The sequence below is a fragment of the Scleropages formosus genome, chromosome 19, assembly GCF_900964775.1.
Source record: "Scleropages formosus chromosome 19, fSclFor1.1, whole genome shotgun sequence".
Taxonomy (NCBI): domain Eukaryota; kingdom Metazoa; phylum Chordata; class Actinopteri; order Osteoglossiformes; family Osteoglossidae; genus Scleropages; species Scleropages formosus.
The window spans coordinates 15,943,077-15,970,035 of NC_041824.1; the positions used below are offsets into that span (position 1 = coordinate 15,943,077).

Sequence of the window (26,959 nt, forward strand, 5' to 3'; positions counted from 1 at the left end):
ATGAGTGCCTCTCCAAATCATCATTACTTGGCAAAATTACTTTTATACAGCTGTGTCTCCCTTCATGCTAACAGTGGCTGCTGTGATACCTCTAGAAATAATTTCCACCATGTAAGCCCCATTCCGCACATTTGGCAAGTATTCTCTGATGTCTTTGAGCGTCTAATGTTTCGAGGTGAACGCATCTTGAATGCGAGGTTTAATGACACAGAACAGTTCAAGGAATACATACATCATGTATGTTCCCAGAGTCATGTGATAATCCTTGAGTATGTCAATGGCAAGGGAGCAATGTCAGCAGAGACATAATAGCAGACAGCAGTATTTGGCCTCCACTTTCTGGCCCTCACCTGATATCAGAATTGTGGAAGGATGGGGCATATGTTCCCCATCCCCACCTTGCCTCAGCTGAGCCCCTTGCATGCCCCACAAACTATGACGTGAAATTCCGTTACCAAGAGGAAGGTCAGAACATGTCAGCCAGGGCCACAGGCTGCGCAGGCATCAACAGCACGCAGGTTCATCCATTTTTCAGTGTGGTTCTAATGGAGGACTTCTGTCGGTGGAAGGGGGAGGAAAACTTGCTTGCCATCACCAAAGCTCAGTATCACGACAGGGGTGAGCACTTTCTGTGCCCAGCTTCTGAACTTGTCTCACTAGCGATCTGCACACCTCTTCGGGGCACTCCAGGAAGCGGGATTAGGCTGTAGTCAGTGGAGTGGCCCTTGTAAATGCAAGCAGGTTGTTTGCACTTGTTTCCTTTTAACCCTGAAATCCACATGAAGAAACACAGAAATGATGTATGTCTACATGTGGTCACCAGTCACTTTATTAGGTACACGATGATTAGTACTGGGTGGGACTCTAAAACAACACTGGGTGCTTTCAAAACAACATGAATTAAGCAACAAGGTTCTGGAAACATTCCATAGGGTTCTTGGTCCATGCTGGCTTGATAGTTTCGCACAGTTTCTGCAGATTTTTTTGGCAGAACATTAATACTTGCATTGCATTCCACCTCATCCCAAAGATGCAGTAATGGCTTCAGTTTTGGCAGCTGTCCAGGCCACTGGAGTAAAGTAAAGGCACTGTCATGTTTGTGGAAGCATCCTAACATGATGACATGGCACGTTATCCATCTAAAAGTCTGAGTCTGAGAAAATCTAGACCAGCAATGAAGAGATTGCACCTGGCCAGCAATTTTGTGGCATTCATGATGCTCATTTGGTACTAAAAATCAAACGTGTGCCAAGAAAAAAAAATCATCTTTGCACCACCACCACTGGGCTTCACGAGCCTTATGTACATAATAAAATATCCAATGAGTGCACATTTGACAGTCACAGAACAGTGTGTTGGTATGTGTTTAGTAGACCAAACAAGAAAGCACGCTGTATAAAATACTCACTGCACATCTTACATTGACACAGCTGGGTAAATGTACGGCAGCAATTTAGGGTAGGTGCCTTGCTCAAGGTTCCTACAGCCAAAGGTGGAATTTGAACCTGTAGCCTTTGGGTGAAAAGGCAGCAACTCAAGCCACTACTACGCTCCCAGCTGTCCCTAATACTGATTGTGACTGGGAATCCTATCAGCCAAACACACTGGCTTTTTTGTGGAGGGTGGGATAATTGCCACCCCCCACAGGTGCTCACTGCTCCTTTCTCCAGACAATCTGTCAAGTGCCTGCAAGTTGTTGGTCCCCAACTTTGAATGTTGCATCACTCCTCCAGTGGGCACCTTGACAGGGTTGTGAATGTGAAATTCACACACCAGCTGCCCTGTGCCTCCTGGTTCACTCTGGGGATGTCACATACAGCCAAGGACAGCACAATAATTGGACACATCTAAGCTGAGACAAAACTGCAGACAAATATTCTTTTCAAATTAGACCATGCATGGCCGCTTTCTTTGCTACTGTATATTTCATGTTTACTGTGGTCTTTTGTTTATATTTATTCTTCTAGGAGATACTTTTCTCCAAAGTGCGTACAACACAATACAAATACAATGACAATTATTAACTAGTGTGTAGCTGACATCTTTATCCGAGGTATCGCACACTAAGTTCACTTTAGATTCCCCACTTCTGAAATGAATCACGGAGGATCGTGAAAAGAAAACCAAACACTGGGAGAACATGCAAACTCCACACAGGCTGACCTGGATTGAAACCCATGTCCAAAAACAGAGCCCAGGCACTGTGAAGCACAGTATGACCACCATATGATGGAAATACCAAGCCCAGTCTATTCAGTTCAATTCAATTTATTTTTATAGAGCACTCTTCTCACGCAGTGACACAGAGTACTTGAACAAAGGCATAAGGCAAACAAAGAAATACAATGTCGTCCACCTTTGCAAGGAAAGCACAGGAATCCCGCTGGAAGAAAATTCAGTGGAGAGGAGTTTGGCTTATAACCACTGGCTGTCCAGAGCTCTGTGCTCAATGGAGCCTGGTGGGACCATTCAGATGAACGGACAGATGGCCCACAGTGAATGAGCATTTATACCTGAGCCCCAGGGAACAGCGCAGGACAGTCTGATGTCTGCATATACTGCATAAATGTTGTGAATCTCATGACTACATGAGTACATTTTCGGCCAAAGGATCCTGGTGGAATTTGGAGCTTGGAGCAGCACTGCCTTCCTGGCCGACTAGCCTATACATTGTGTTACTGGCACATGCTCCCTGCTAATGTATTTCAGTGAGGTTCCCATCCAAAGCCAAGAAGTGCACTGCTGTCTCAACTACCTCAATATGCTGCAGCTATCTCATCAAAAGACTAAAGTTAAAAAAAACATAAAATTTACATGGGCTATATCACAAAGCAATTCTACAAATTCACCTCATTTTTCTTTTTGGCAATGTCTACAACTGCTTGTCCCAAGCAGGGTCGTGGTGAGTCGGAGCCTACCCAGCAAGACAGGGCACAAGGCTGAAGGGGGAGGGGACACACCCTGGATGGGACACCAGTCCGCCGCAAGGCGCCCTAAGCGAGGCTCAAACCCCAGACCTGCCACACAGCAGGCACAGGCCAAGCCATGCCACGCCACACCCCCAGTTCACCTCATCTCAACAGTAATTATACTTCAATGAATTAAGATTCATATTCCAGTCTTAGGACTCATCTGCTTTCAAAGTGTGCTGCTAAATGTAACCTCCATGAAAACTAAGAAACCAAAAGCAATTCTGCTCAGTCTCTTCTGCACTCAAGCTGCACTACCAAGGTTTCATAGACCTCTGCACTTTAACAGGGACACCGGCACAGCTCCACTGGTGCTTCCTTAACTGCTGAGCGGACACTGACTCAGCTCCTCTGTCCTCCTGGTTTTCATGCACATCAGTGCCAGAATCCTTAAAATGACCAGTTGGCTTTTGGATCTAGGGGTGGGGGGGTGGAGGAGTTTGCAGAGTGTGTATGGGGGGGGTTGTGGCCCAGCTCCAGGCTTATCACCCCATCAGATGGAACCAAGCCATAAGACTCAGGGAACCTGCTGCTCAATCAGAACCCACCAGACGGGTCAGCATTGCCAACTGGACTAGCTGTATAGTCCACCAGGTGCCCGTCCAGCACAGCTTGCCTGAAATCTGCCACACAGGTGCTATATAATCTCATGGTCTGGAGCCAAGGGGCTTCCAGATTCTCAAGTTCCGCTGATGCAAGTACAGTTCCTTGTTTAAAGAAATTACGTTTCAGAAAATACGTAACAAGGAATAAACTGCTGGTATCTGCCCCTGTGCCCAAAAGCATTGGTCACTTTAGGTTACATGCTCCAAATTTGATCAATGTTTTTATTTTGCTGCATCGTGCAGTTGAAACAGACAGACAGCTCATTCACCACCTTCCCTCTGCTGAACCACTGGGGAAAAAGGAGCAATTTACAGGGAAAGTCAGGCCTCGCTCTCTCGCTCTTCCTCAACCTCCTTTTTAATGTCTGTATCTGTTTAGTCCAGCTCTGGTTAATCTTTCCTGACATCTCACCGGGGCAAGGTTTTAAGTGACTCGTGCAGAACAAGGACAAATTGCTAAATGGAAGTGCAAGGAATCCCAGGAAACTTCATAGTCATTAGTTTTGGATTAACAATGATGGAGGACACTCAAAAACTACGTGCACTCATGACAAACTCAAGTTTTGCCTCGACGAAATTAGGCTACTGTGTGGGATAAACGACCAATGATGATACTGAAGTTTCTGTAACTCTCAAGCAAAAAAAGGCGTATTCTGTAATTCTGGGTTACAGAGGTGGTGACTTTTTGTCATGTTTGCATACTGATGAAAAAGTACAAGAAGCAGGAAACACTTCAGCACCCATTAAAGCACCAGCTAGGAGTACGAGTAATGGTCCCGCAATTCACATAAATATTGTATTAAGGAGAAAAAAGAAGAAACTCTTTTTTTTTCTCCCTCCACCATGACAAATGGCAATGTAAAACTTTAAAAGGCACCATGCACAAACCGCATCCTAGGCTGACGTGCAGTCGGTTTGTATTGCGTGCTGTCTTGGTGGCCTTGAGGTTAAAGTGTAGCAGGAGTGCAGTGAAGTGGAGGACCCTTTCACCTGCCAGTGTCACTGCGCATTTATGCATTTTTGAGGGGCTCTGTCCTGAAGTGGAGCAGTGGATTAAAAAGATAACATCTTATGTTATATATAATATATGCATAATAGGGGACTAATCAGAGGTCACACGCTTGACTTTTGGGACCCCCATGAGCGGGTATTGAGGAACGCCCTGTAGGGAGTGGGCTGGGGGTTGATTCTTTCAAAACTCTCACTAAAGCTATTCAGTTCCCTTTGAAAAGTCCTCCGCAGGGTGCCGCCCAGACAGATGAAGAGACTACATACGACCTCATTACTTCACCCCCAACAACCACCACCACCACCACAGCTGACTCTCACTTTGACGTGGCTTCTTTTGTCAGCCAAGATCATGCTATGTTGAGAAGGACATCTGATGCTCCCCAGATTTGGGGATCCATTATTAATTTTTTCACGTTACCTGGTTGTGACTGACAGACTGGCGTCCTGTCCTGGGTGTGTCCCCTCCCCCTCCAGCCTTACGCCCTCTGTTGCCAGGTTAGGCTCTGGCTCCCCGCGACCCCGAGTGTGACGAACGGTTCAGAAAATGTGTGTGTGTGGTTGTGACTCAGATCCAGCTGTTCAGAAGTCCTTTATGGAGAGAAAACAAAGATTTGATGTTGCTGATTTAAGCTGAATCAAGTGTGAGAGACAATTGTAGTACCAACAGAAACCATGTTAGATATTAGAATACCAATAAGCACCATTAAAACTCAACAAAAGGGATACAGATTTTTGCTAAAAGAGTCTTGGTTGTGTCAGATCAACAATAAAATGGTTTGCTCGAGTTTTCTCTGGAAAGTTCAGGCCAGAGGGGGGCGTGGTGGTGCAGTGGGTTGGACCGGGTCCTGCTCTTCAGTGGGTCTAGGGTTCGAGTCCCACTTGAGGTGCCTTGCGACGGACTAGCGTCCCGTCCTGGGTGTTGCCCTGTGTTGCTGGGTTAGACTCCAGCTCCCCATGAGCCTGTATGGGACAGGTGGTTCAGACAGTGTGTGTGTGTGTGTGAGAGTTTGGGCCAGTTCATGTTTGCACTGAGTAGAAATGTGAATTGATAGACAGATGGATCATAAGACCTTTATTAATCCTGAGGAAAATTGCACAATATTCCAGCAGAATACATATAACAATGTAATGATAGAGACAACAGAATCACATGGGAGTAAATAAAACAATTAAATAAGAATAAATACAATGTAAAAGTTGAACAGACCGCTCAGTACCCTGCCATGTAGTGCAGGTACCGTACCCTTCCACCCCATACTCACCTCCCTCATTCACCACATAGCGCCACATGGAGGCCAAGCACTGTCTTGCCGCTGCTGCCTCTGTCAGGTCCGATCGGCACAGCGGCGCATCGAGTCCAGTGGACTAAGCACGAGCACCACCCATTTTCCACAAAGTGGCTCTCACGTGATAAATCCTCGGAAATGCCTTCACCACGATCCCCACCTGTTCAGCACAGCCGTTCCTCCGTTGCCCGTGAGCGATACCAGAGGTCTCCGGCTGTCTTCCTAGGAGGACATCTGCCTCTCTTCAAAGCCCTTTCATTCACACCCCTTGTGTTTTTGCAGCACCCCGGGGATTTTGCTGGAAGTCTGGCATGCCATTGCTCGACTGTTTAATTAATGCGTGGGAAAAAAAGGCAAATACTTTATACACACATTTTGTTGCTTGTGGGCCGGGTGGTGTTTTAATGCGTCTGCCTGCGAAGGTGCGGAAATTTAACAACCGCACTCACTCCGAGTGCAATCCGACGCGCTGTTGCGCACACATTTAATAAGGGATTCTTTCAAACAGTAGTTTGTGTGAGACAGCTCTTCATCGCTCATGCTGTTTCTATAAATAACCAACACTCAGGAATAATGCATTGTAAGTCTGGTGTTAGAACCAGTAAGGAAAAATGTGGTCTAATAATGAAAAAGTAGCTTGTGATCTCAGTTTCATTTTAGGATTTCCTCCCAAATGGCCTAATTTTCCTCGTCGCTGATCCATTTTTAATGTACGTTCGTTTTCCAAATCTAGCCGTGGATTTATTAAAAATGGATGACAGCTTTTGTTGTTGGGGCTTGTAAACAGAGCATGGCTTTATAGCTGGCGTCACTGACACAGCCTCTGCCTCAGACTGCTCTCTGTCTCCAGAAAATGCGCAGCAGTCTGGTGTGAAGGGTGAAGGGGGCTTTTACTGTCTCCAGAACTGAAAGGTAAGGTTACAAATTTAGGACCTGCAGGTGGATGCTTTTGGGAGCAACTGCGGTCTGTTTGAAACAAAATTGTGGTGGGAGGTCTGTGCCTTTCTGCAGTGGAGCTTGATTCATAGTTTATTTATAGTTTGATTTATAGTTTATTTTGTGTATTTGTTACGGCGGTAGTGATAAAAGGAGTTCGAAACGCAAGGCTTGGCGAGGAGCAATAACGTCTGCTCGATTAACTAAGAATGGCGCTCAGGAGCCGTAGCCATATGGGCTTCCCGTCATCCCCCGAACTCCACCACCCCGAGTCGCGCTGACCAATAGCCGTCGGACCGGGTCGGAGAGTTCGGCCAACCAGCGGCGGGGGCGCGAGTCGCGGCTCTCTCGCGTACAGCCTCACGGCTAGTAAACGACAGCTGTATGATAATTGGCTTTACGGTAAAGCCGCCGTGAGGCGCACGCAGGTGGCTCGCGTGGATGGAATGCGCACGTTGCGTAGACAGACATCGGCGCAGAGCAGAGCAGAGCAGAGCAGAGCAGAGCAGAGCAGAGCAGAGCAGAGCAGCTGTGCGGTGCGGAGCGGAGCGGAGTCTGTCGGCATCACAGACGTCTGCAGACACGCAGCCGACATGGTGTCAGTGTGACCGTCTGCAGCTCGTACTCCTGCGCCTTCTTTAAACTTATTATTATTTCTTAATTTTTAAGTTTCTGTGCTGACTTCCAATGCTTTTGGAGTGTACAAAGACAGTCAAAATGAAGATATTCGGCAGGTTGGACTACACGTTGGTAGGTTCTTTCACTTTCTTATGTATTTTAATTTTTTTTAATTGTTAAGAGTAATATTAATAGCATACATATATAATATTATGTATGTGTGTAAATCAGGAGCAGATTTATTAGCAATTATTTCTAATTATATAAAACATGTTACTCCAAATTGTTATTCTCTGCTCTGCAGCTTTTTTCCACCCAATTTTGCAGATCAGAATGTAACAATGTCACGCGCATGGTGAATCTACATTTTCAACTTGTTTTCTGTTATCTTTATGTAAATTTTAGGGGTTTAAAATATGTTGTGTCATGCATGAATTTTGCACATGTTATTTTACTAAGTACTGCTCCAGATACATTCATACATTGTATACCGCCAGTACAGATACCGTAATGTGGTTGTCATTTGAGAGGTTAATAAAAGACAATGTCATCAAATCATAAACATGATTACAGCAAACAAGAGCTGCAGTTTGGGTGAACTTCATTCAATGTGTGCAAATGTATATTTTTAAATGTGTGTGTTATTTAAAGGGGGGACTGTGTGTGTGTGTACTGTGATGAGGCAGACAGGAGAGGGTAAAGAGAGTCAGATGAAGGTTTTCCCACTTTGTCCTGGAGACAGCTCACACACACACACACACACAGTCTGAACTGCCTGTCCCATACGGGGTCGCAGGGAGCCAGAACCTAACCTGGCAACACAGGAGGGGGAGGGGACACACCCAGGATGGGACGCCAGTCTGTCGCAAGGCACCCCAAGCAGGACTCGGACCCCCCGGAGAGCAGGACCCGGTCCAACCCACTGCACCACTGTGCCACCGCGCCCCCCCTCGTGGAGACAGCTGCACTCCGCAAATAAAGCCCCCTCCCTTACACCCTCACACTTTTGCAGCACACCCTGCACTCATTTGTTCTTACGGAAGGTGGCGTAGTCATTAGAAGTGTCGCCTTAAAATTGAAGGTCCTCAATTTGAATCTCTGCTCCTTCATAAGGGCACTTACCCTGAACTGATACTGTAAAAATTACCTAGCTTTATAAAAGGGTAAATCACTTTATTATAAATAAATAACTGCAGTAAATAACTAAGTATAGAAACCTGACACTGTTAGCCACCTTGGACTGAGGTGCCTATAATAAGCAGTCGTTGACAGTTGAGAGCGATAAATTGGGGGAGAAAATGTTTAGCAGATGAGATCTGAAATGCTGGCGTTTGCACGGTGTCTCCACGCACGTTTTATTTCCGATGGCGCAAAACCAGGACAATGCTGGGAGTGAGTGACGGAATAGAGCAGGTGAGGAGCTCAGTTGTCTCATGTCAGCAGTCAGGTGGAATTGTTCCGTTTATTATCTTACCTGCCTGATCAGTTGCAGAAGGCTTTTTTATGTGGTCATTTGTAGATGTGAAAATAAACAGAGTTGTAGGTCGGTCAGTCTGTGATGTCAGTTGTCCAGACAGACCAAATTCTCAGCATTCAGGGGGTGTAGTTGGTAAATGTTGTCCAGTATACAATTTCTGCACTTTTTCCCTAAATTATGTTTTCTCATAAGGTGGATCAAGATCAATGTTTCAGAAGGTAGTAGATGGGAGCGCTGATCGATGTTTCTGATTTATCGTTGCCAGTAGCCTTTGTTGCCCTCGTCAGTAAAAGCAGAGTGCTTGGTCAAGTTCCAGGTGAAATGAAAATTCTTTTTGTGAAATCAGTATTCAGTGTGGGTTTGCTGGCAACTGCTGTGTGTTCCACTTCAAATATTGGCAAACACTGCCATTCATCCAAACAGCCTTGTAATATAAAGTGGGCTCTGAACTTACATTGCATTTATTCATTTAGCTGATGCTTTTCTCCAAAGCAACTTACAGTGTTATTCTACCTACAATTATTTACCCTTATATACAGCTGAGGAGTTTTACTGGAGGAATTTTAGGGTAAGTACCTTGCTCAAGGGTACTGCAGCTGGAGGTCAAACCTACAACCTTTGGGTCAAAAGACAGAAGCTCTAACCACTGTCTTAATGTGGAGTTGATCCAGGTGATCCCACCTTGACAGGCAAATTTTTGCTGATTATTTTATATATTTCTCTTAGTATCTTCCATTTGTGAACATCTGTGTACTAGACAAAAAAATCTGTTGTGTGAATATTTTAGAGGAGCTGGAATGGCGGCTCAAGGCCTCGATCTGTCGTGCAAAGCAGCACCCTTTGACCATGAAATGATATGCATTAGCTCCCTTTCCTGCAGTTTATATGTAATTCAGTTTAGACCAGAGGTTCCTTACCTTTTTGGGCCACGGAGCCCATTAAGAATGTGATGAAAGCTAAGGACAATTGTCCACGAATGCAGTATATTCAGGGAAAATATTGCACTCTATTTATTACACTGAAAATTGATTACCTTCATAAGGAATGATATAATAGCACAGTAATAATTTTATGTATAACTTTTATTTAGTTGGTCAGTGTTTAAAGCAAGCTTGTGCCTTACAGACCCCCAGAAGTCCATGGACCTCTTGGTTTATGTAATAAGTACAGGTAGTCTTCGACTCATACAATTACACACACACACACAGGCTGAAGCCGCCTGTCCCAAGTGGGGTCACGGCAAACCGGAGCCTAACCCGGCAACACAGGGCATAAGGCTGGAGGGGGAGGGGACACACCCAGGGCGGGATGCCAGTCCATCACAGGGCACCCCAAGCGGGACTCGAACCCCAGACCCACCAGAGAGTGGGACCCAGCCAAACCCGCTGCACCACCCCCCCCCCCCCCCCCCCCCCCCTTGTGGAGATGCAGAAAAGAAAAAAAATAAATAAATGTAGAAATGAAAGTGAAATAATAGTGCAGCATGAAAATATAACGCAGTACTGTACGTTATTGTTTAAAGAATGTGTGAAATTAGTGAATAAAATGTATTAAAGCAGTATTATTTGACATAGTATTTATGCACGTATGTACAGTGTGAATATTTAGAGTGGATGAAGCATTTGCAGGGTGTTTGGAATTGGGGTCCTCACTATGTGAAACATGTCCTCAGTCTACTGAATACTATTGTGCCTTTGATGATGGTGTTTGAAGTGCAGTATTATTAATAATAATCATAGTTTTTTTGCTTGGCTATCCACCAATTGTCAGCCCCTCAGTGAGAATCACTGAAGTAACTGAAGTTATATATGTGTGTTTTTCTGAGTGTTAATCAGCAGCAGATCATTCCAGCCCCATTTTTCACCATTGCTGGCACATCTGGGTTTTGGTGGTGGCAGGAGAGGCTCCTCCTAGGAGAATATATACGGGTGCTGAAAAATTGTATTTGCACAAACTGTCTCCCTCTAATCCACTTTACTGGAGCGAAGGCTTTCAGAGGAAATCCATGCCACTCAACATGCGGGAATGCAGCCTTTATTTCTTTAACCCCTTAGCTATGCGCAGGCACACGTTTCGCCTTTAACTCCATTTGTGCCGGCAGGATGCTACAGGCCATGTATTATTGTTCAGGCACACCATCATAGAGACATCCGTCTTGAGCAGGGCCTCTCGAATAATGGGGGTCGGCATCCGTGGCTGGGTGATTGAATTTGCAAGAGCGCCATTGATCGTGGGGACGAGGCCACGGCTTCTCAGGTTTCGGTCATGAGATTGAGATCGATAAGGCAAACATGAAGAATAACAGGAAGAGCTTATCTTTCGGACTTCAGACCCCAATGATAGACCCGAGTATTTTCCAAAGGGCTCGGTGGCGGTACGCTGCAATTCTGTTTCCGAAGTAGAGTTTTTGAACTGGAAACCTTGAAGACGTAAACGGAGGCATCGGGAGAACTTTGGCTCCAGCAGGAGTGTTATGCAACCACTTGCGTCATGCGAGTCAATATATCTGGTGGGACTTCAGAAAGGGTGGGATGAATCACTGCACTCGGAGTGTCTTTTTTTTTTTTTTTTTTTTTTTTTTTTTTTTTTTAAAAGAAGTGTGACATACTGTTTTCTCCAGGAAGGGTCTGCTCTGCATTTGTGTGTGTGTGTGTGTTTGCACATTCCGCATGCTATAATCTGCCCAGTCTTCCAGTCTTTAAATGTTTATGGCATGCGAAATGCAGATGATGAAAAAGAAGTGTTGTTTTGCTGCTTTCCGCTTTAATATCCTTTCTTCCTATCAGCGAGTTTTAAATGTCCTCAGGCTTAAATCCTGATGCCTTCTGATAATGGGCTCTCAAAGTGTGCCACTGTAGGAAGTGTCCGTTTGGGCACGTGTGTTGGGAGATTATTGAAGTGATGTGCTGTGACCACCACAAAACTTAAAATGCAAGAAAAAAGCTTCTCTCCCGCACATTTAGTAATTTAATGGGTTTGCAAGGAGATGTTGTTTTACTCAGATTTGTGTAAATCTAGACAAGTGGCATACAGACCCTCATTTGTGGACATCAGGTTTTTTTTAAAATTTTATTTTTTTCTCCATTGTGATGTCAGTCTAGAGTTTTTTGCTTTCCTCTCCTCCGTTGGCCTGCTGGGACTTGAAAATCACTTCATCACTCATTCATCAATAAAGGATGTTGTTGTGGTGACTGTAGTTCTTATATTTCTTCAAGTATTTATTCATTTACTTAACTCATTGTTGTCATTATTGTTACTCTTGTTCTTATTACTTTCATAATTGTTCTTTGCAGAGGTGTTTTGTGTGTGTGTGTGTGTGATGTTGGCCTTTTGTTTTAGCTGTATTCTTGTGAATGTGCATCTTTAGAATAGGACATTATATTAGGATAAGTTGTATTTTATTGTGATTATATCTGATTTGGACTTAACATGAGTGAGAGAATGCTTTTGCTAAATCATTGACAGTGTGGTTAACCACAAAAACATCCCTAAGTTTGTGAGATGAAACTGATTTCCCCCAGTACACATTCAGCAAGGTCAGGCTTTGTGAGTGCTAGTCAGATGTGTTATTTTGATACAGACTAGATTACATTTACTCATTTAGCTGATGCTTTTCTCCAAAGCAGTTTACAGTGTTAAGCTACTTTTTTTTTTTTTTTTAACAATTATTTACCCATTTATACTGCAGGGTAATTTTTTACTGGAGCAATTTAGGGTAAGTACCTTGCTCAGCGGTACAACAGCCAGAGGTGGGATTCAAAGCTTCCACCTTGGGGTCCAAAAGCAACCACTACACTACCAATTGTCCTCGATTAGACCAGATTAATTAAGCGTGGGAATGTTTTCCTCAATTTGAAGGAGTTAAGCACCCACCTCCCACTGATTGTTCATCATAAAAAGTATCTGCTACAAGCAACAAGGAATGTAGATTAAGGCAGCATCCTTAGACATCCCAGACAAAATCTGCCATGTGCCATGCCTTGTGCTGCACTTGCTCTCCTGTTGCATCCAGTTTCTGTGGATATGGGGGATCTACTTGACTTGACTAGGCTTCTCCACCTTCTCTTTGGCAGGACTTTTCCTACGACGACTCAAAAGTGGAGTTCAACGTTGATGCTCCCAACGGCGTCGTGATGGAGGGGTACCTGTTCAAGAGGGCCAGCAATGCCTTCAAGACGTGGAACAGGTGAGGGAGGCGTCTTCAGAATGCAGCGTGGTGGTGAATTTAGGGGAAATGTGCCCATGCTGATTTTTGCGAAGGTATGAAAACTCCATTTCAGAGTTTCTTGGTTAATGGGTAATGCTGGTATGTCTCTTATACACACTTTTGCGTGCTTGTTAGTGTAATCACTTGTTGCATTTTTCTCTCAGATGTACATCACTTTGGAGAAAACCATCTGCTGAATGAATAAATGTAAATGTCAAAGTGCATGTCACTGAATGCCTCAAGTGGATCCTGCAGTTGTGCTACATGCAATATTTTTTTTTTTTAAGTTCAGTTTACCCTTATCGCTGCCCAGTACCATTATTGCTCAGAAAGAAAACCAGAGAACTATGGAAAATCTGGTCCTTAAATGCCATTGTGATCATGACATCATAACATCTTCCAGTTGACTGTCCGTCACACTTTGCTGAGTAGAAGAAGGTTCTTCTTTACTGATTCACAGCAACGCTAAGTGCTTACTGGAAATCCATACTGCTGCTGTGTGCACAAGGTCCATTAGGTTATCTCTCATCTCCTCCCGCTTGGAGTCTTTTTTGCAACTGATTCTGGCAACACATGTCAGCAGAATGGACTGTCCTTTTCCTTAAACACCGTTGTACGACTGTGGGATGTCAGGCTGACGGTTTTATTTATGTATAAAGGGACCGAGAGTGATGTTGCTGCAGCCCAAACAGACTTCACTTTTCTCTAAGGGACGCTCACCAAGCGTGACTTAATGTGTGTCTTTTATTTGACCTCTTCCAGGCGGTGGTTCTCCATACAAAACAGTCAGCTGGTGTACCAGAAGAAGCTGAAGGCAAGTTTAAACCCCTGCCGCATTGCATAAAGGGAACAGAGAGGAACAGAGTTTTTGAAGGGCCTTCAGAGATTAAGGGCAGGCCAAAGAGCTGTAGGAGAGAGCAGAAGGGTACCTTTTAAAGCTGAGTAAAAGAGTGTTAAACGTTTAAACGTGCTGAACGTTCCCAACACAGTCCGACACGCGAGAAAGAATGCGAGAACGTTGTACGGTAGCTGACAGAAGACTTCAGAGAAAGCAGTGTGGCAGATGCAGAATCAAAATCTGCCTGCAAGTGCAGTAAATAATATAGCTCTTTGCACGCTATATGATTATAAAATCATCTAACAGAATTGGCTTGGGTTCGTCGTAGACTCTGATGTCACTGGTTGTGTGGCTGTAACATTGAGTTTAAAGCTGGAAGGACACTGCTCATCGTGGGGCAAGAAACTCCAGGAACACGTGTGAAGAAGATGGGCTGTGATGCGTTGCTGGTCGTGAGGATGCGTGGAAGTAGTGTAAGTGGGGGAAGCCTGTTTCTCAGTTGTACTCCTTGTCCGTGGCAGGACTCCCTTACGGTCGTCGTAGAGGACCTGAGGCTGTGCTCCGTCAAGCCCTGCGAGGACATTGAGAGGAGGTTCTGCTTTGAGGTTGTCTCCCCTACCAAGTAAGTGTGACCCCCCCCCCCCCCCACTCCTTTCCACACTACTTCATCTAAAAAGTGTTCATTGGTTATGTTATGATGCTTTCTCTGGGCTGAACTGTGCTGTGTAAGTGTAACGTGAGCAGGAGAATCCCTCCTGCATCACATTGCTGTTGTCCTGAGAGAAATGAGCAGCATCTGTTCCAGCACTAGTGCTACAGGTGACCCTCCATCATGGCACATGAGCTCTAATCCAGGTGATTTTTGCCTGCCCTCAGGAGCTGCATGCTGCAGGCAGAGTCAGAGAAGCTGAGGCAGGCTTGGATCCAGGCTGTGCAGGCCAGCATTGCCTCTGCTTACCGCGAAAGCCCTGACAACTGCTACATCGAGGTTAGTCGCCCCCTGGGGTGGCCTGTTGGTGGGTGCGCCATCTCTGAACGTGGCTGCTCTTATACATGCTGCCCACACCAAAATCTGCTGTGCCCTCCTGTGCTCCTGCACTTTAATCTGTGTGTATCTACATGGTACGATAGTGTATTATAACTGTCAGTGTCCCTGTGGGCTTCGAGATCCATCCACATCTATCATGTTTCCCCACCTCACAAGGGGTATGTGGCAGCACGTGAGGAGGTATCGGGCAGCAAGTACTGTAGTGGTTATAGCTGGCTCCTTTGGACCCAGAGTTTGCAGGTTTGAATCGCCCCTCCAGCTGTAGTACCCTTGAGCAAGGCACTTACCCTGAATTGCTCCAGTCAAGAAAAATACCCAGCTGTATAAATGGGTAACACTTAAGTTGCTTTGGGCAAAGGCATCAACTGAATGAATGAACGTGAGGTGAAATTCTGGAATTTGGCAGCTTCCTTCCATATGGTCACATCCATTTACTTCACAGACAGCACCCTGCGCCGGCACGCAGCCTGTACAGTTATGTGCGAGCGGAGAGGAAATGGCGGAGCAGCGTCCGAGTGGCTGTCCTCATTCGCGCTCGGGGGTCGTTGCACCTAGTTCTCACAGATCCCCTCCGTTTTTGTGTCCAGCGCCTGGACCGCACGGCCTCCCCGTCCACCAGCAGCATCGATTCAGCCAGCGAGCCCCGAGAGCGCAGTATTCGTGGGGACGGCATCCTGCAACGCGTGCAGTCTGTTCCCGGGAACGAGCATTGCTGCGACTGCGGCCAGGCCGACCCGCGCTGGGCCAGCATCAACCTGGGCATTTTGCTGTGCATTGAGTGCTCTGGGATCCACAGGTATGTACACTAGTGTCCCATAAGGTTATTCACACATGTGTGTCCTATAGTCTCACAGGGCTTGTTGTTGTCAAGTGTCATCGAGTGAACCACATAAGTAGTGTCTGCATAACTTTCTGTCCTCCGCTTGTGTCCTTCGTGATGAAAGGGCTATGTCCATTGTCCCAGTGGTTGAGTCCAGCCGTCTGGTTGTTGCTCATCTTCTTCTTTTTCCCCTCCAACTTCTCCAAGCAGTAAAGTTTTTTCCAAGAGAACCCAAACTGCACATGATGTGTCCAAAGTACAATAACCTGTGTCATCATTTGTGCTTCTAGTTAAATTTACAGTTGGATTTGAACCAGTAGCCATCAGTTAATTTCCCTGACTGTTATTTCCATGGTGTCATTAAAACTCTCCTCCAGCAACACACTTCACAGGAGTCTGTTTTTGCTGTCCTGCTTTTTTAAAAGTTTCGCATCCAGAAAGTTGCACCAAACGTAATATTTGTACAATCCAATTTTCACTCAGTTGAAATCTTGGTAATGTCACGGAGCCGCGTACAGCAATATAAACTGATGACTCATTGAGTTATACACAGTAGTCATACACATCGCACGGTGTGAACATCACACATGGGAGAGTGTGGTAAACAAGACGCAAACCTCTGACCTTTATCCGCCCTTCACTTCGTCACGCCACATGCTGTGCACCAGCTCTTGTGAGGATTACACTTTGAACGCCACTAACTGGATTAGGTCACGTTTGGATCCCTTAGCAGACATCAGCGAGGCCCTGACAGCATGGCCGAGACCGTGACCGTGCTCTTCTTAGCCTGGTAGTCACTGATCTCATTGACGGGTTCCGTTTCTTCGCTCTCCGTTTTGGTTGACTGGTGTTTAACAAAAAGCAAACTTATTTAATTTGTTTCAGACACACAATTGTCACCGCTTATATAATCGCCGCCCCCTCGGCCCAGACCATCTGTTGAATATTCATAGATTGCAGAATACTAACGTTTTGATGCTGGCCTCGGCGATGCCCTCGAGCGAAACACAGTAAGCTTTTATGGTTCGGCTCTCGCAGCACAGCGGTTGCCTGGATACCTGAAGCAGACCCCAGGGACTGTGGGTAGACCACTCATTTGCATGACACTGTGGCTGGTCAGTCGGTTTCCCAGCAGATAAAGGCCCTTCGTTTCACTCGCTAATTGGTCTTTTCCCGGGTGGAATGAACAGCCACAGTAATGTGAGCAAAGTTTCTTTGTGTGCTGATGCAGTTCAATAAGGAGATGCATTTCTCAGTGTATTATTATTATTATTATTATTATCATCATAGTGGACCTAGCACCAAGTGTTTTTGGTGGCTTTTGGCCAAAGTATCTTAATGAATGAATAAAACGTTTCTAATCCCAGAGGGAACTTTACTTTGGTTTTAGCAGCATAAAATGTAAAACATAAATACATACACGCAGATAATATATATGTACATACATATGTGAAATAAGTAGAAAACTAACAAGTCAATGAATAGGTAGATATGTTTAGATACAATGGGTGGAGGACTGATGAGAGGTGAGCGAAGTTGAGGTGGTGCAGGGTGTGGTGGGACACAGGGACATTTTACATTATCAAGGTAAATGCGACATATGAGAATAGAGTGGTTTTACAATGTCACAATCACATGACATAACATCTTGAAGCACAGTAGTACCACTAACAGTCTGAGTTTACTAACATTAGAGTGTAGCAAGTTAGTTTTGGTAAGATCGGCATGAGCACTATGCTCTCCTACCTCTGGCCTCCTGCTTACCTCTCGCAGAGGGCCCAAACTGTACTATAGTCACTTCTTATTCTTGATCCAAAAGTGGTAGAAAGAGATTCCTCAGTCCCTCAGAGCTCCTGAATCCCTTTCAGCATTCATGAAGGAACTCAAAACTTTTTGGACCCATTTTCAGCTTGAACTCCTGCAAGCAGCATAAGTTAGTCCTTCACACCCTGATGCTTTTTATCCACCTCTCCCCCTGTTTGTATGACTTCTGCAGGCGGCATAGGGTATAGAGGGTAATTCTGATGCCTACAGCTCCAGAGGTGCTTGGTAGTCATAGGTTTAAATCCCGCTTGCGGTGTACAAACTGGTTTTGTTTTCCCCATTACCTAGAGAAGCGTGACTGCGATTCCGCTTGACGGCATTTCAATCCATAGGTCTTTTGGTCGCTACTGGAATATGTGTGCAATTGTCGAACAAAAAAGCAGCGCTGCAGTGATCGTGTGTTTGTATCTTAGCTCTCTGCGTATCCCCGTTTGTCTGCGCAATGCTAAATATTGAGCGGTGTCAAGGTGTTGTCTGGAAAGTTTGGCCTTCGAGAAGCACCGTAAAGTCATGTGTGATGGTGATGATGATCTGATGCTCTTTCCCCACCTGGGAAGCACTGATTTTCAGTGCATCTGGAGATAGGCACAGTAGGTGGGCAGCCAGAAGCAGGAAAGAGGATTTTTGTAGGATGGCAGGGAGACAGAAGGGTATGAAAAAGATTTGTGCAGCAGTAGGAAGGAAGCCAGCAGAGAGTTTGGAGCACAGTAGCAGGTGTATGTGGTGTCCCGTCCCTTCAGTAGACTCGTTGCCCGCACGCGTATGAAATGTTTAAAGGGTAATGGGTTTTAAACAAAATCATGTAGTCAAAGTCAGAATAATAACAGCAAGCGAAGCCAGTCCTTTGCTGAGAAGTTGCCTGTCAGCTCCGAACGGTCACTGGGCAGACAGCTGAATCGGGGGATTAAAAAGGATGCGTTACGTAACTCTCGGTGGGGTCTGCGGAGGGCGTCGACAGCGAGGTTTGAAGAGACTCGGCGCCTCTAAGGAGAGGGGCCTTTCATGGCACTCGCTCGAAAGGAGCTGGCTGTGGGGGAGGGTACAGAGAGAGCACTTTGCAGTTCCGCTGTCTGCCAGGCGCGTTCACCCCCCCAGAGCCAGAACCCGGCCATTCTCTGCGATCGCAAGTCTGTAGCTTCCATTGCGCTCCGCTGTTCCTGGGCCCTCTCTGCGGAATCGTGTAAAACACTCTGTTCCCGTTCCCCTTTCTTTCAGGAGTTTGGGCGTTCACTGCTCAAAGGTCCGGTCCCTGACACTGGACTCCTGGGAGCCGGAGTTACTGAAGGTGGGTCTTCTCTTCTGCGTCTCCGCGGAACCTCTTTTCTTTGTTTTAGTGGGTTCGGCCCATCTTGCGGGTTTCGAGTCGCGCAGCTCGCTCGCGGCGTCCCGCGCGCGACGACACTGTGTGTTTTTCGTCTCCTCATCCTCCGATCCTGTGCTCCGCAGCTCATGTGTGAGCTGGGGAACAGCATCATCAACCACATCTACGAAGGCTCGTGTGAGGAGCTCGGCCTTAAGAAACCAGGGCCCTCGAGTTCAAGGTGAGGAGGCGGATGGGAGTCTCTGCGAAATGACACCGCTCGTCCCTGGAGCAGCGCGCAGGCCGGGAACGAACAGTAGTGCTGATCCTGGATCGGTTTCATTTTTGCGTTTGCATTCATCTACCTCACACTGTTCTCCAGAGCGACTCGCAGTGTTTACAGCGATGTACCCATTTACACAGCGGGGTAATTTTCACTTGATTAAGGATATTACAGCAGGAGGCAGATATTTCACTCAGTCGAACATCGGTGATCATGTAGGAGCACCCAGATTTGGGGGTGTCAAATTTTGCTGCTTATATCACAAGATAAATTGTGATTTTATGGAAAAATTAATGAAGCTCCCTGATTAATAATAAAGAAACATTTAAAGGAAAGTTGAAGATGTGCCGCTTTATATGTTATGTAAACGTTACACGATTCGTCTCGGCTGTGTTTTTGAAACGTTGCAGTTTACAGGTAACGTTTTCTGTTAAACAAATTATAGGCAGCAGCTCTAATGACTGTACCACCTACTGCCCAGTTTTATTGCTCTCTTGTGGGAGAGACAGTTGCAAGTCGTGGTCAGCCATCATAGTCTCACACCGTTATCCTCCCTCAGGCAGGAGAAAGAAGCATGGATAAAAGCCAAGTACGTGGAGAAGAGGTTCCTGAAGAAGATGGCGGGAGGCGAGACGCTGGCGAACGGCGAGCGAAAGTCACGGCGGTGGAGTGTGAAGAAGTGCCAGAGACATGACAGTTCCACCAAGGCACCCAAGTCACGGCGGAAGCACCGCCAAGAGCCGGGCAGTGCCTCGCCAGCCAACCTGTCCTCCGGTGCGCAGCCCCGCTGTCGTGGCGCCGCACACCATACACGCCGTTGTTCTATTTAGAGATGCCTAATGTGGCTCTCGTGACGTCACGATTATGCAAGCCATCGTGCATATTTTACATGTGCTTACACTCTGCGCCCGGTGCGGGTGTGTGTGTGTGTGCGGCAGTGACGAGGTTACCATAAGCTCTTCATTCAGACCTTCCGAACCCCTTCCTCTCATCCACGCACAGCCGCAGCCCTGGAGAGGAAGTTCCGCAGGGACTCGCTTTTCTGCCCAGACGAGTTGGATTCGCTCTTCTCCTACTTCGACACGGGTTCCGGTCCTCGCAGTAAGGGCTCGCCCACCTATTGACACTTACACACACACACACACACACACCCATTTCTCTCTGAAAAGAGTTGCTGGCGAGGCAGCGGGGGTGACTAACGTGTCCCTGGCTTGGCGCTCATTGGCCCCGCAGGTTTGAGCAGCGACAGCGGTCTGGGTGGCAGCACGGATGGCAGCACCGACATTCTGGTCTTTGGCTCGGTGGTGGACAGCGTCACAGAGGAAGGTAGGCAGCCATTCGTAAGGAGAAGAGCAGACGGAAGATATTGCAGGTGAAACTGGACATGGAGAGTTGCGTGAAAAAGCAGTCATGCTCTTATTCCCCTGGAGTCGTGATGTTGTTCTCTGTAGTCCCCCCCTCTCTGTCTCTCTCTTTCTCACACACACATAGTGTGCTCGTGCTCAGCCACTTGCAGCCAGAGCTGCTCTTGGAAAGCCTTAGAAAGCCAAGCAGCACCACCCATTTCTTCAGCTCATACGAGAGAGAACTTCTGTGGCCCATAAGTCTGACCGGCTCTCAGTAACTTGTCTGTCCGCCGTTTTCTCCTCATCACCTCCTACTGTTGTGCTCATGACTGGGTATATATTACAAAAATTGCTATAATAACATTGTTTCTCCTTTCTCTATGAGATGGATGTCACCATAAGATCATGCCCAGATAATCCTTTACAAAGCTACTTCTGTAACGTAATGTAAATGTTAACATATATCTTAAAAAAAAACAATCTAGGAAGGTGATTTGGAATCGTGGATATTTGGATGAAGTTTTATGCAGCTACTTGTGTGATGAACATTGGTTCATATGGTGGAAAGAAACAAAGTAACTGCACTTAAGAATCACATGTCTGCACCTAAGTGTCTCTTTCTGCTGATGTAATACACAAATTTTATTTTCTATGAGATGTACGTCACTTTGGAGAAAAGCCTTCAAGGGTGCTTGTCATGTCTTAATGCAGTTTTTTGTAACGCTGTCCTCTCTCATGTTTGTAAGTGCTGTGTTGAGATTTGATTAATAATTGCAAGTAGCAACATGCAGCATTGTCGTCTAGACTGCAACCAGAAATTGCTTGATGAAGGTACTTAACCTGAGTTACTGTAGTGAAATATCCAGCTGTATAAATTGCAAACAACTATAAGTTGCCCTGGATAAAAGCAACAAGAGACAATAAACTGGCGTTGCAAAAACATAGCTGCTTATACATAATTAATATTAAGATTACCTCTGTATTTAACTAATATTTTAATCATAATTACACAATTTAATACATTTTAATAATAATTTGGCAAAAACTACAGTGCGGGTGCCGTAGTTGGTTTACACAGGATACCTGGAAGCATCACTTGAACAGTAGTGTCAAGCCCTACATCATCAGTGACTCAACTACCCAGGATCCCCCTGGACCAGGCTTTTTAGTGACGTTATAGCACGTACGTGTGTTTGCGCCTCCAGAGTGCGAGGAGTCGGAGGAGTCGAGCGGGGAGGCGGAGCTGGAGCCTGAGGCGTCGGACCCCGAGGACCCACGGGACCTGCACCCCAGCGCCCTGCTCTACAAGGCGTCACGAGCACGCAACCTGCCTTTCATGGCCGAGGCGCTGGCGCACGGCGCAGACGTCAACTCCGTCCACGAGGAGGACGAGAGCAAGAGTCCGCTCATCCAGGCCGTGATTGGGGTGAGCGGTTGCGGCACGTGCAGCCGAAACGCTTCGCACTCCCACATGAGCCACACTTCTTCTAAAGGTTGGCAGAAAATTGCATTAAAAGGCTGGCACGCAATAAGACGCGAGTGCTCCTTCGTAAGTAACGCACTAAATACGTGCCCGGCCTCCTAAAAACATGCCCAGGTGTCCAAGTATCCGCTGGCCATTCATCCTTCGCCGCCGCTGTCGCTCGGAGCTGGAGGAGAGCCGTTTGCTCCTTCTGACAAGACATGCTCCGAAACAGGCAGCCTGCGTGTAGGCACTGTGTGGTTCCCTTCTTTCTGGACACTTTCGAGTGTCAAGTTTTGAAGTTTTGAAGTTCATTTCAAAGCCCAGACTTCTTTAGCCAGCTTCTGAAATGACCTCTGACCTTTCCGGCGAGAGCCGCCCGAGAACCCATGTTCGTTGCTTGAGCCGAGTTCTGCAAACATATCCTGTTGTTATGGTGCCCACCTGAAGTTCCCTCTGGAAACCTTGTAGATGACCCAAAGGTCCAACTTTCTTCTGATCGATCAATCCCATCAGTTCAGAAGATTTCTGTAATATCTGAACACCACTGAGGAACTTAGACATTCCTACATGATCGCGCTTGTGAAACACGGTAAACTTTTGCTGCTGTTTTCTGTATGTGGCTGTACTCAGAATTTCTCTTGGTTCTGCCTCTGCCACTTCGTTGCTGTGACCCACTGCTGCTCGTAAAACCAATAAAAATGTAAATGATGATGAATTACTCGCATCAGTTTTAAAGGAGCTCATCTCTCCTTGTCCACCACAGGGCTCGTTGATAGCCTGCGAGTTTCTGCTCCAGAACGGTGCGGACGTGAACCAAAGAGACGCGCGGGGGAGGGGTCCCTTGCACCACGCCACATACCTGGGGCACACAGGGTGAGCAGCGGGCCTGTCGAAGGCTTTAATACCCCATTAACTTTTGTAACTCCTTTGGAGGAAATGACACTTTACAACATGGAAGCTCTCGCAGCGTTTGTCGTCGCTTTATGTTCAGCACTTTAAGATCATTGAACACCAATATAATTGATGACCTTTGCAAAAATATCCCTTATTGTATGCTTTATTGCCACCAGTTTTCATCATTTCATGTCAAGACGTGCTTACTGTGTTTTTTGGTCATAATGAAGATGATAAGGAAGTGGTTCACCTGCATCGGTGGTGCAGCCCTGCTAAGTTCGTTCCGTCCTGCCCCTGTCTCCTAGACAAGTGTGTTTGTTCCTGAAGCGAGGAGCCACACAGACCTGCGGGGACGACGACGGCCAGGACCCGCTGAGCATCGCGGTGCAGGCCGCCAACGCAGACATCGTCACCTTGTAGGTTCATGCTGCCCCCTGCAGTCTGCGAAGAAGCCAGGGCTGGCTTTGTGTGTGGTCCCTGGAGTACTGACTGCCTCTTTTCCCATTTCCTTTTCTTTGTTTCTCCACCCCCCGCCCCTCCAGGTTGCGTTTGGCGCGCATGAACGAGGAGATGCGGGAGTCAGAAGGCCCCCTCGGCCAGCCAGGTCAATACCCGAGCAGCAGCCCCACAGAGCAGCAGTATAAGAAATGCATTCAGGAGTTCATCTGCCTTAACATCGATGAGTGCTAAGGCACCCCCGTCCCCACCTTTCCCTTCCCCCTTTCACTTCCAAAACAGCCCTAAACGAGGTGCCGGAGGGGCAGCTGACGCCATAGAGTAGAGTTTCAGGGCAGGCCATAGCCTAAGATTGAAGCCTCCTTCTCCAGAACGTATGCTTGAGGGTGCCCAGCCCGCCTCTCGCACCCAGCAGCTCACACTTCACCTCAGCTCTTCTTCTGAGGCCCCACCCAGTGTCCGCAGCATCCGCCCAGCTGGTGTATGGGGGAGAACAAGCGACATGGGATGGGTCCAGCGAAAGGGGCCGTGCGTTTTCCCTTTATAGGTAGTGGGGTGCCAGCTGGGTGGTGTGAGTGGCTGCTGTTCACACTCCTTTTCGCGCTGAGGGAACCCCTGACGCGGTGCTGTCGCTCGATCGCTTTCGGGATACTGATTCCACCGAGGGCGGCCGGGGTTCCGAAAGGGAGGCTCTACCATTCTGTAACAGCTGTACTTCTCTTGACAGTAGAGATACAGTACATGTCCCCCACTGACTGGAATTAAGGGACCAACTTTGCAGTTTGCTACCTTGTTTTAAATATTTAGTGGCCTCACTGCAGTTTATCTTTGAAACAGGTGAGAAGAAGTTTAATAACTAAGGGAAGGGTTCAGAGACCACAGGACCACTCCCACCTCCAGAATCAAAGTCTCAGCTTGTCGCTTTGGGCTCAGAACCAAAGACCCGTAATGCCCTACTCTGCTGTTAATAAGGTTATTCGTCCCCAGGCTACAGGAGGAGGCTTACCCAAATGCGCCCTTTTTTAATATTTGCAGTGCAATAGCTTCCGTTTAAAAAAAAAAAAAAATAAAAAAATAACAGCTAGTCTGCTGTGGTCTACAAGTCAGTTTGGATTTGAACACTTTCACTCAAAATCACGAGGTTATTCAAGTCCTGGGCTGAAGAAGCCTGGACCTAAGTTCACTTCACGCAGCATCACTTGTTCCTGTTATATTTATTTATTTCATTTGTCCACAAGTGCAGTATTTATGGAATTGTTTTTTTCCATTCCAGCCGTGTTGTAGTGGCATGAGGTGAAAAATTTTTTTCTCTGTGTACGTTGTGTGAAGGGGGGCCCTTAGGGTTCGTGGGTGGGGTGGGATGCGTCAAGGAGGCTCGGATAACATTACTGTGACTGCGACTTCACAAAGAAAGACGCCAGAGCTGTTCTTTATGAAGGTTTCTGTATATACATGTATATGCTAAAGGTATGTCTTGGATAAGACTATTTATTTAAAAACAAAATGATAGGAAACTATTTAGACTTTAAAGCAACTTTTTGCACTTTTCCTACAGTATTTTTTTTTTTGTTGTTGAACTTTTAATGTCAGTTTATTACATTGCAGTCGTTTTAATGGCTAGATTGTGTGTTGTGTGTGTGTTTTATTTTAATTTATATTGAGCTGCCCAAAGGACTAGTGCAATGATTATTTTAATGCAGTTAACCTGTATATTGGAAACATTTTGTTCTTTTTAAATGGTTTTAGTTTTTGACTAAACACAGATTTTTTTTTTTTTTTTGATTAATTAGGCACATTATGCCAGCTTTTGTTTTCCAGAAAGCAGATTCAACATAGCTCTGTTCATTAGTGTTTTTGGGTCGTCCTTTTGTGCTTTTACCTTGGAAGCAAAACCATACAACCAAGATGGCATTTAATGATGACACTTACTAGGATTTTTGTGAACAAAACTTCTTTGTGACAAATGCTGTCCTTTTAAAAATATATATAAATGATAACTTGTACTAATGTATTTGTATCTGTTGAAAACTTTTGATTTACGGTCATCTGATGTCTTATGATTATGTTGTTAATAACTACAATGAGCTCATTCATAACGTTTGAGTACTGCATGAGGTTACGCTGTCCAGGGCTCTCGACTGCCCGTGCACATGTTCCGACCCGTGAGACTGTTTCTGTATTTGATATATTGTCCAAACCTTTCCCAGCATCCTCATTACGTGACGGCGAACCCCGAGTGCAAGACCGCTTAGTGAAAGGAAGCCAGTGGTTCATTGGTCAGAAAGGAACGATTACTTACCAGTGACGCTTGCTGGTGAAGCGTGCCTCAGAGATGCTCTTCTACATGCAGGTCCAGTTCAGCCAGGCAGGTTCAGTCCGCCGTAATCTCGAACCCTTACGCTGACGGGTTCCCCCGCCCTTTACTGCCAACACCGGAATAACGCACTCGCTCGGTGCAGATGTGAGAGTTCATCCATTCAGAGCACCGGCATGGAGGTGCCCAGACCCCCATGGTGACATCAGCGCCTGAGCATCAAGGCCTCCGCGTAAATCAGCACACGTTAAATAAATTAAACTCCCGTGGGGCAGCCCGTTACCGCGTTACCTAACTGGACCTGGGCGCGTGTCAGCATGCGGTGTATTTAGAGCCGTGTTCTCGCCACTGCCAGATGTGCTTATGTAACTGTGCATTTTGGCTTTTTATCTCCTCACATCCTGCTGTGCTGCCGCTGAGGACCACTGAGGACCACCTTTCTCCACACAGGTGTTACTCACCTGAGTTCACCTGAGCAGGGAGGACCGAGAGACTTTCTGAGATCCTCCTTCATACACCTTTCATGCTATACGTGACCTTTAACTGCGTAAATCCCCGCCGTTTTGAAGTGGTCCGTTTTACTGAAATTCGGTCTTAAGGCCCGGAGACCAGAATGTATGTGGAGAACATACACTTTTCAGCATTCCTAATGGTGTGCAAATGTTTACGTCTCAGAGCATTTTCAAGTGTTTGGTGGGTTCGCTTTCTGTCCAAGACCCCAGATCACGTCTGAGATTGTATGGAGGAAAGCGCACAAGTTGCGCACGGGATGTTATTCCCAGCATTGCCACAATCAGCGGTGAGGAGGATGGCAGTTGTGTGTCGATTCAAGGAGAGAAGGAGACCGAACAGTGGTGTAAATATATTAGCCCGGTTTGATAACTTGTGCTGGTGTTTGACGGGCAGGACAAGGTGGTCTTTCGCAGGGTGAGAACAGTGTAAGCAGGAAAACCAGGGACCAAGTGCCCGTATTACTGCTCCATTGTTTTCCTTTCCTATCCTTTACATTCCTCTCCATTTATAGCAGTAGAAAGATGAAAGCACTCTGTCTTCTTTTTTTTCTTTTTTTTTTTTTTTTTTTTTTTTTTTTTAAATGAATGTTCCGGTAGTGATGATGTGATCGCTTTCATTGAAGTCGTGAACATGGTAGAGAGCCGTAGGAGAGTACGCTGTTTCATTGATGGCAATGAAAAAGCTCATCAATGGAAACTGATATAGGTTATGTAGGAAGGGAAAAAAAAAAAATAGTGACCAAAAGTGGT

The 26,959-nt window shown here is 46.2% G+C and overlaps 1 protein-coding gene across 5 annotated transcripts in view; it reads left to right on the forward strand.

Moving 5' to 3' along the window:
* Nucleotides 1-26,959, forward strand: part of acap3a (ArfGAP with coiled-coil, ankyrin repeat and PH domains 3a) — a 103,557-nt gene that overhangs the window by 70,756 nt on the left and 5,842 nt on the right. For 2 of the 5 annotated variants that reach the window (XM_029246123.1, XM_029246125.1), the window contains exons 11-24: nt 12,976-13,088; nt 13,872-13,923; nt 14,469-14,569; nt 14,824-14,935; nt 15,583-15,791; nt 18,855-18,924; nt 19,086-19,180; nt 19,782-19,996; nt 20,225-20,323; nt 20,447-20,548; nt 21,774-21,994; nt 22,797-22,906; nt 23,233-23,343; nt 23,470-23,531. In XM_029246123.1, the coding sequence (XP_029101956.1) occupies nt 12,976-13,088; nt 13,872-13,923; nt 14,469-14,569; nt 14,824-14,935; nt 15,583-15,791; nt 18,855-18,924; nt 19,086-19,180; nt 19,782-19,996; nt 20,225-20,323; nt 20,447-20,548; nt 21,774-21,994; nt 22,797-22,906; nt 23,233-23,343; nt 23,470-23,531 (1,672 nt within the window). Of the gene's footprint in view, nt 1-12,975; nt 13,089-13,871; nt 13,924-14,468; nt 14,570-14,823; nt 14,936-15,582; nt 15,792-18,854; nt 18,925-19,085; nt 19,181-19,781; nt 19,997-20,224; nt 20,324-20,446; nt 20,549-21,773; nt 21,995-22,796; nt 22,907-23,232; nt 23,344-23,469; nt 24,838-26,959 lie in introns of those variants that run through there. The other 3 variants (XM_029246124.1, XM_029246126.1, XM_029246127.1) reach the window with 2 other exon arrangements.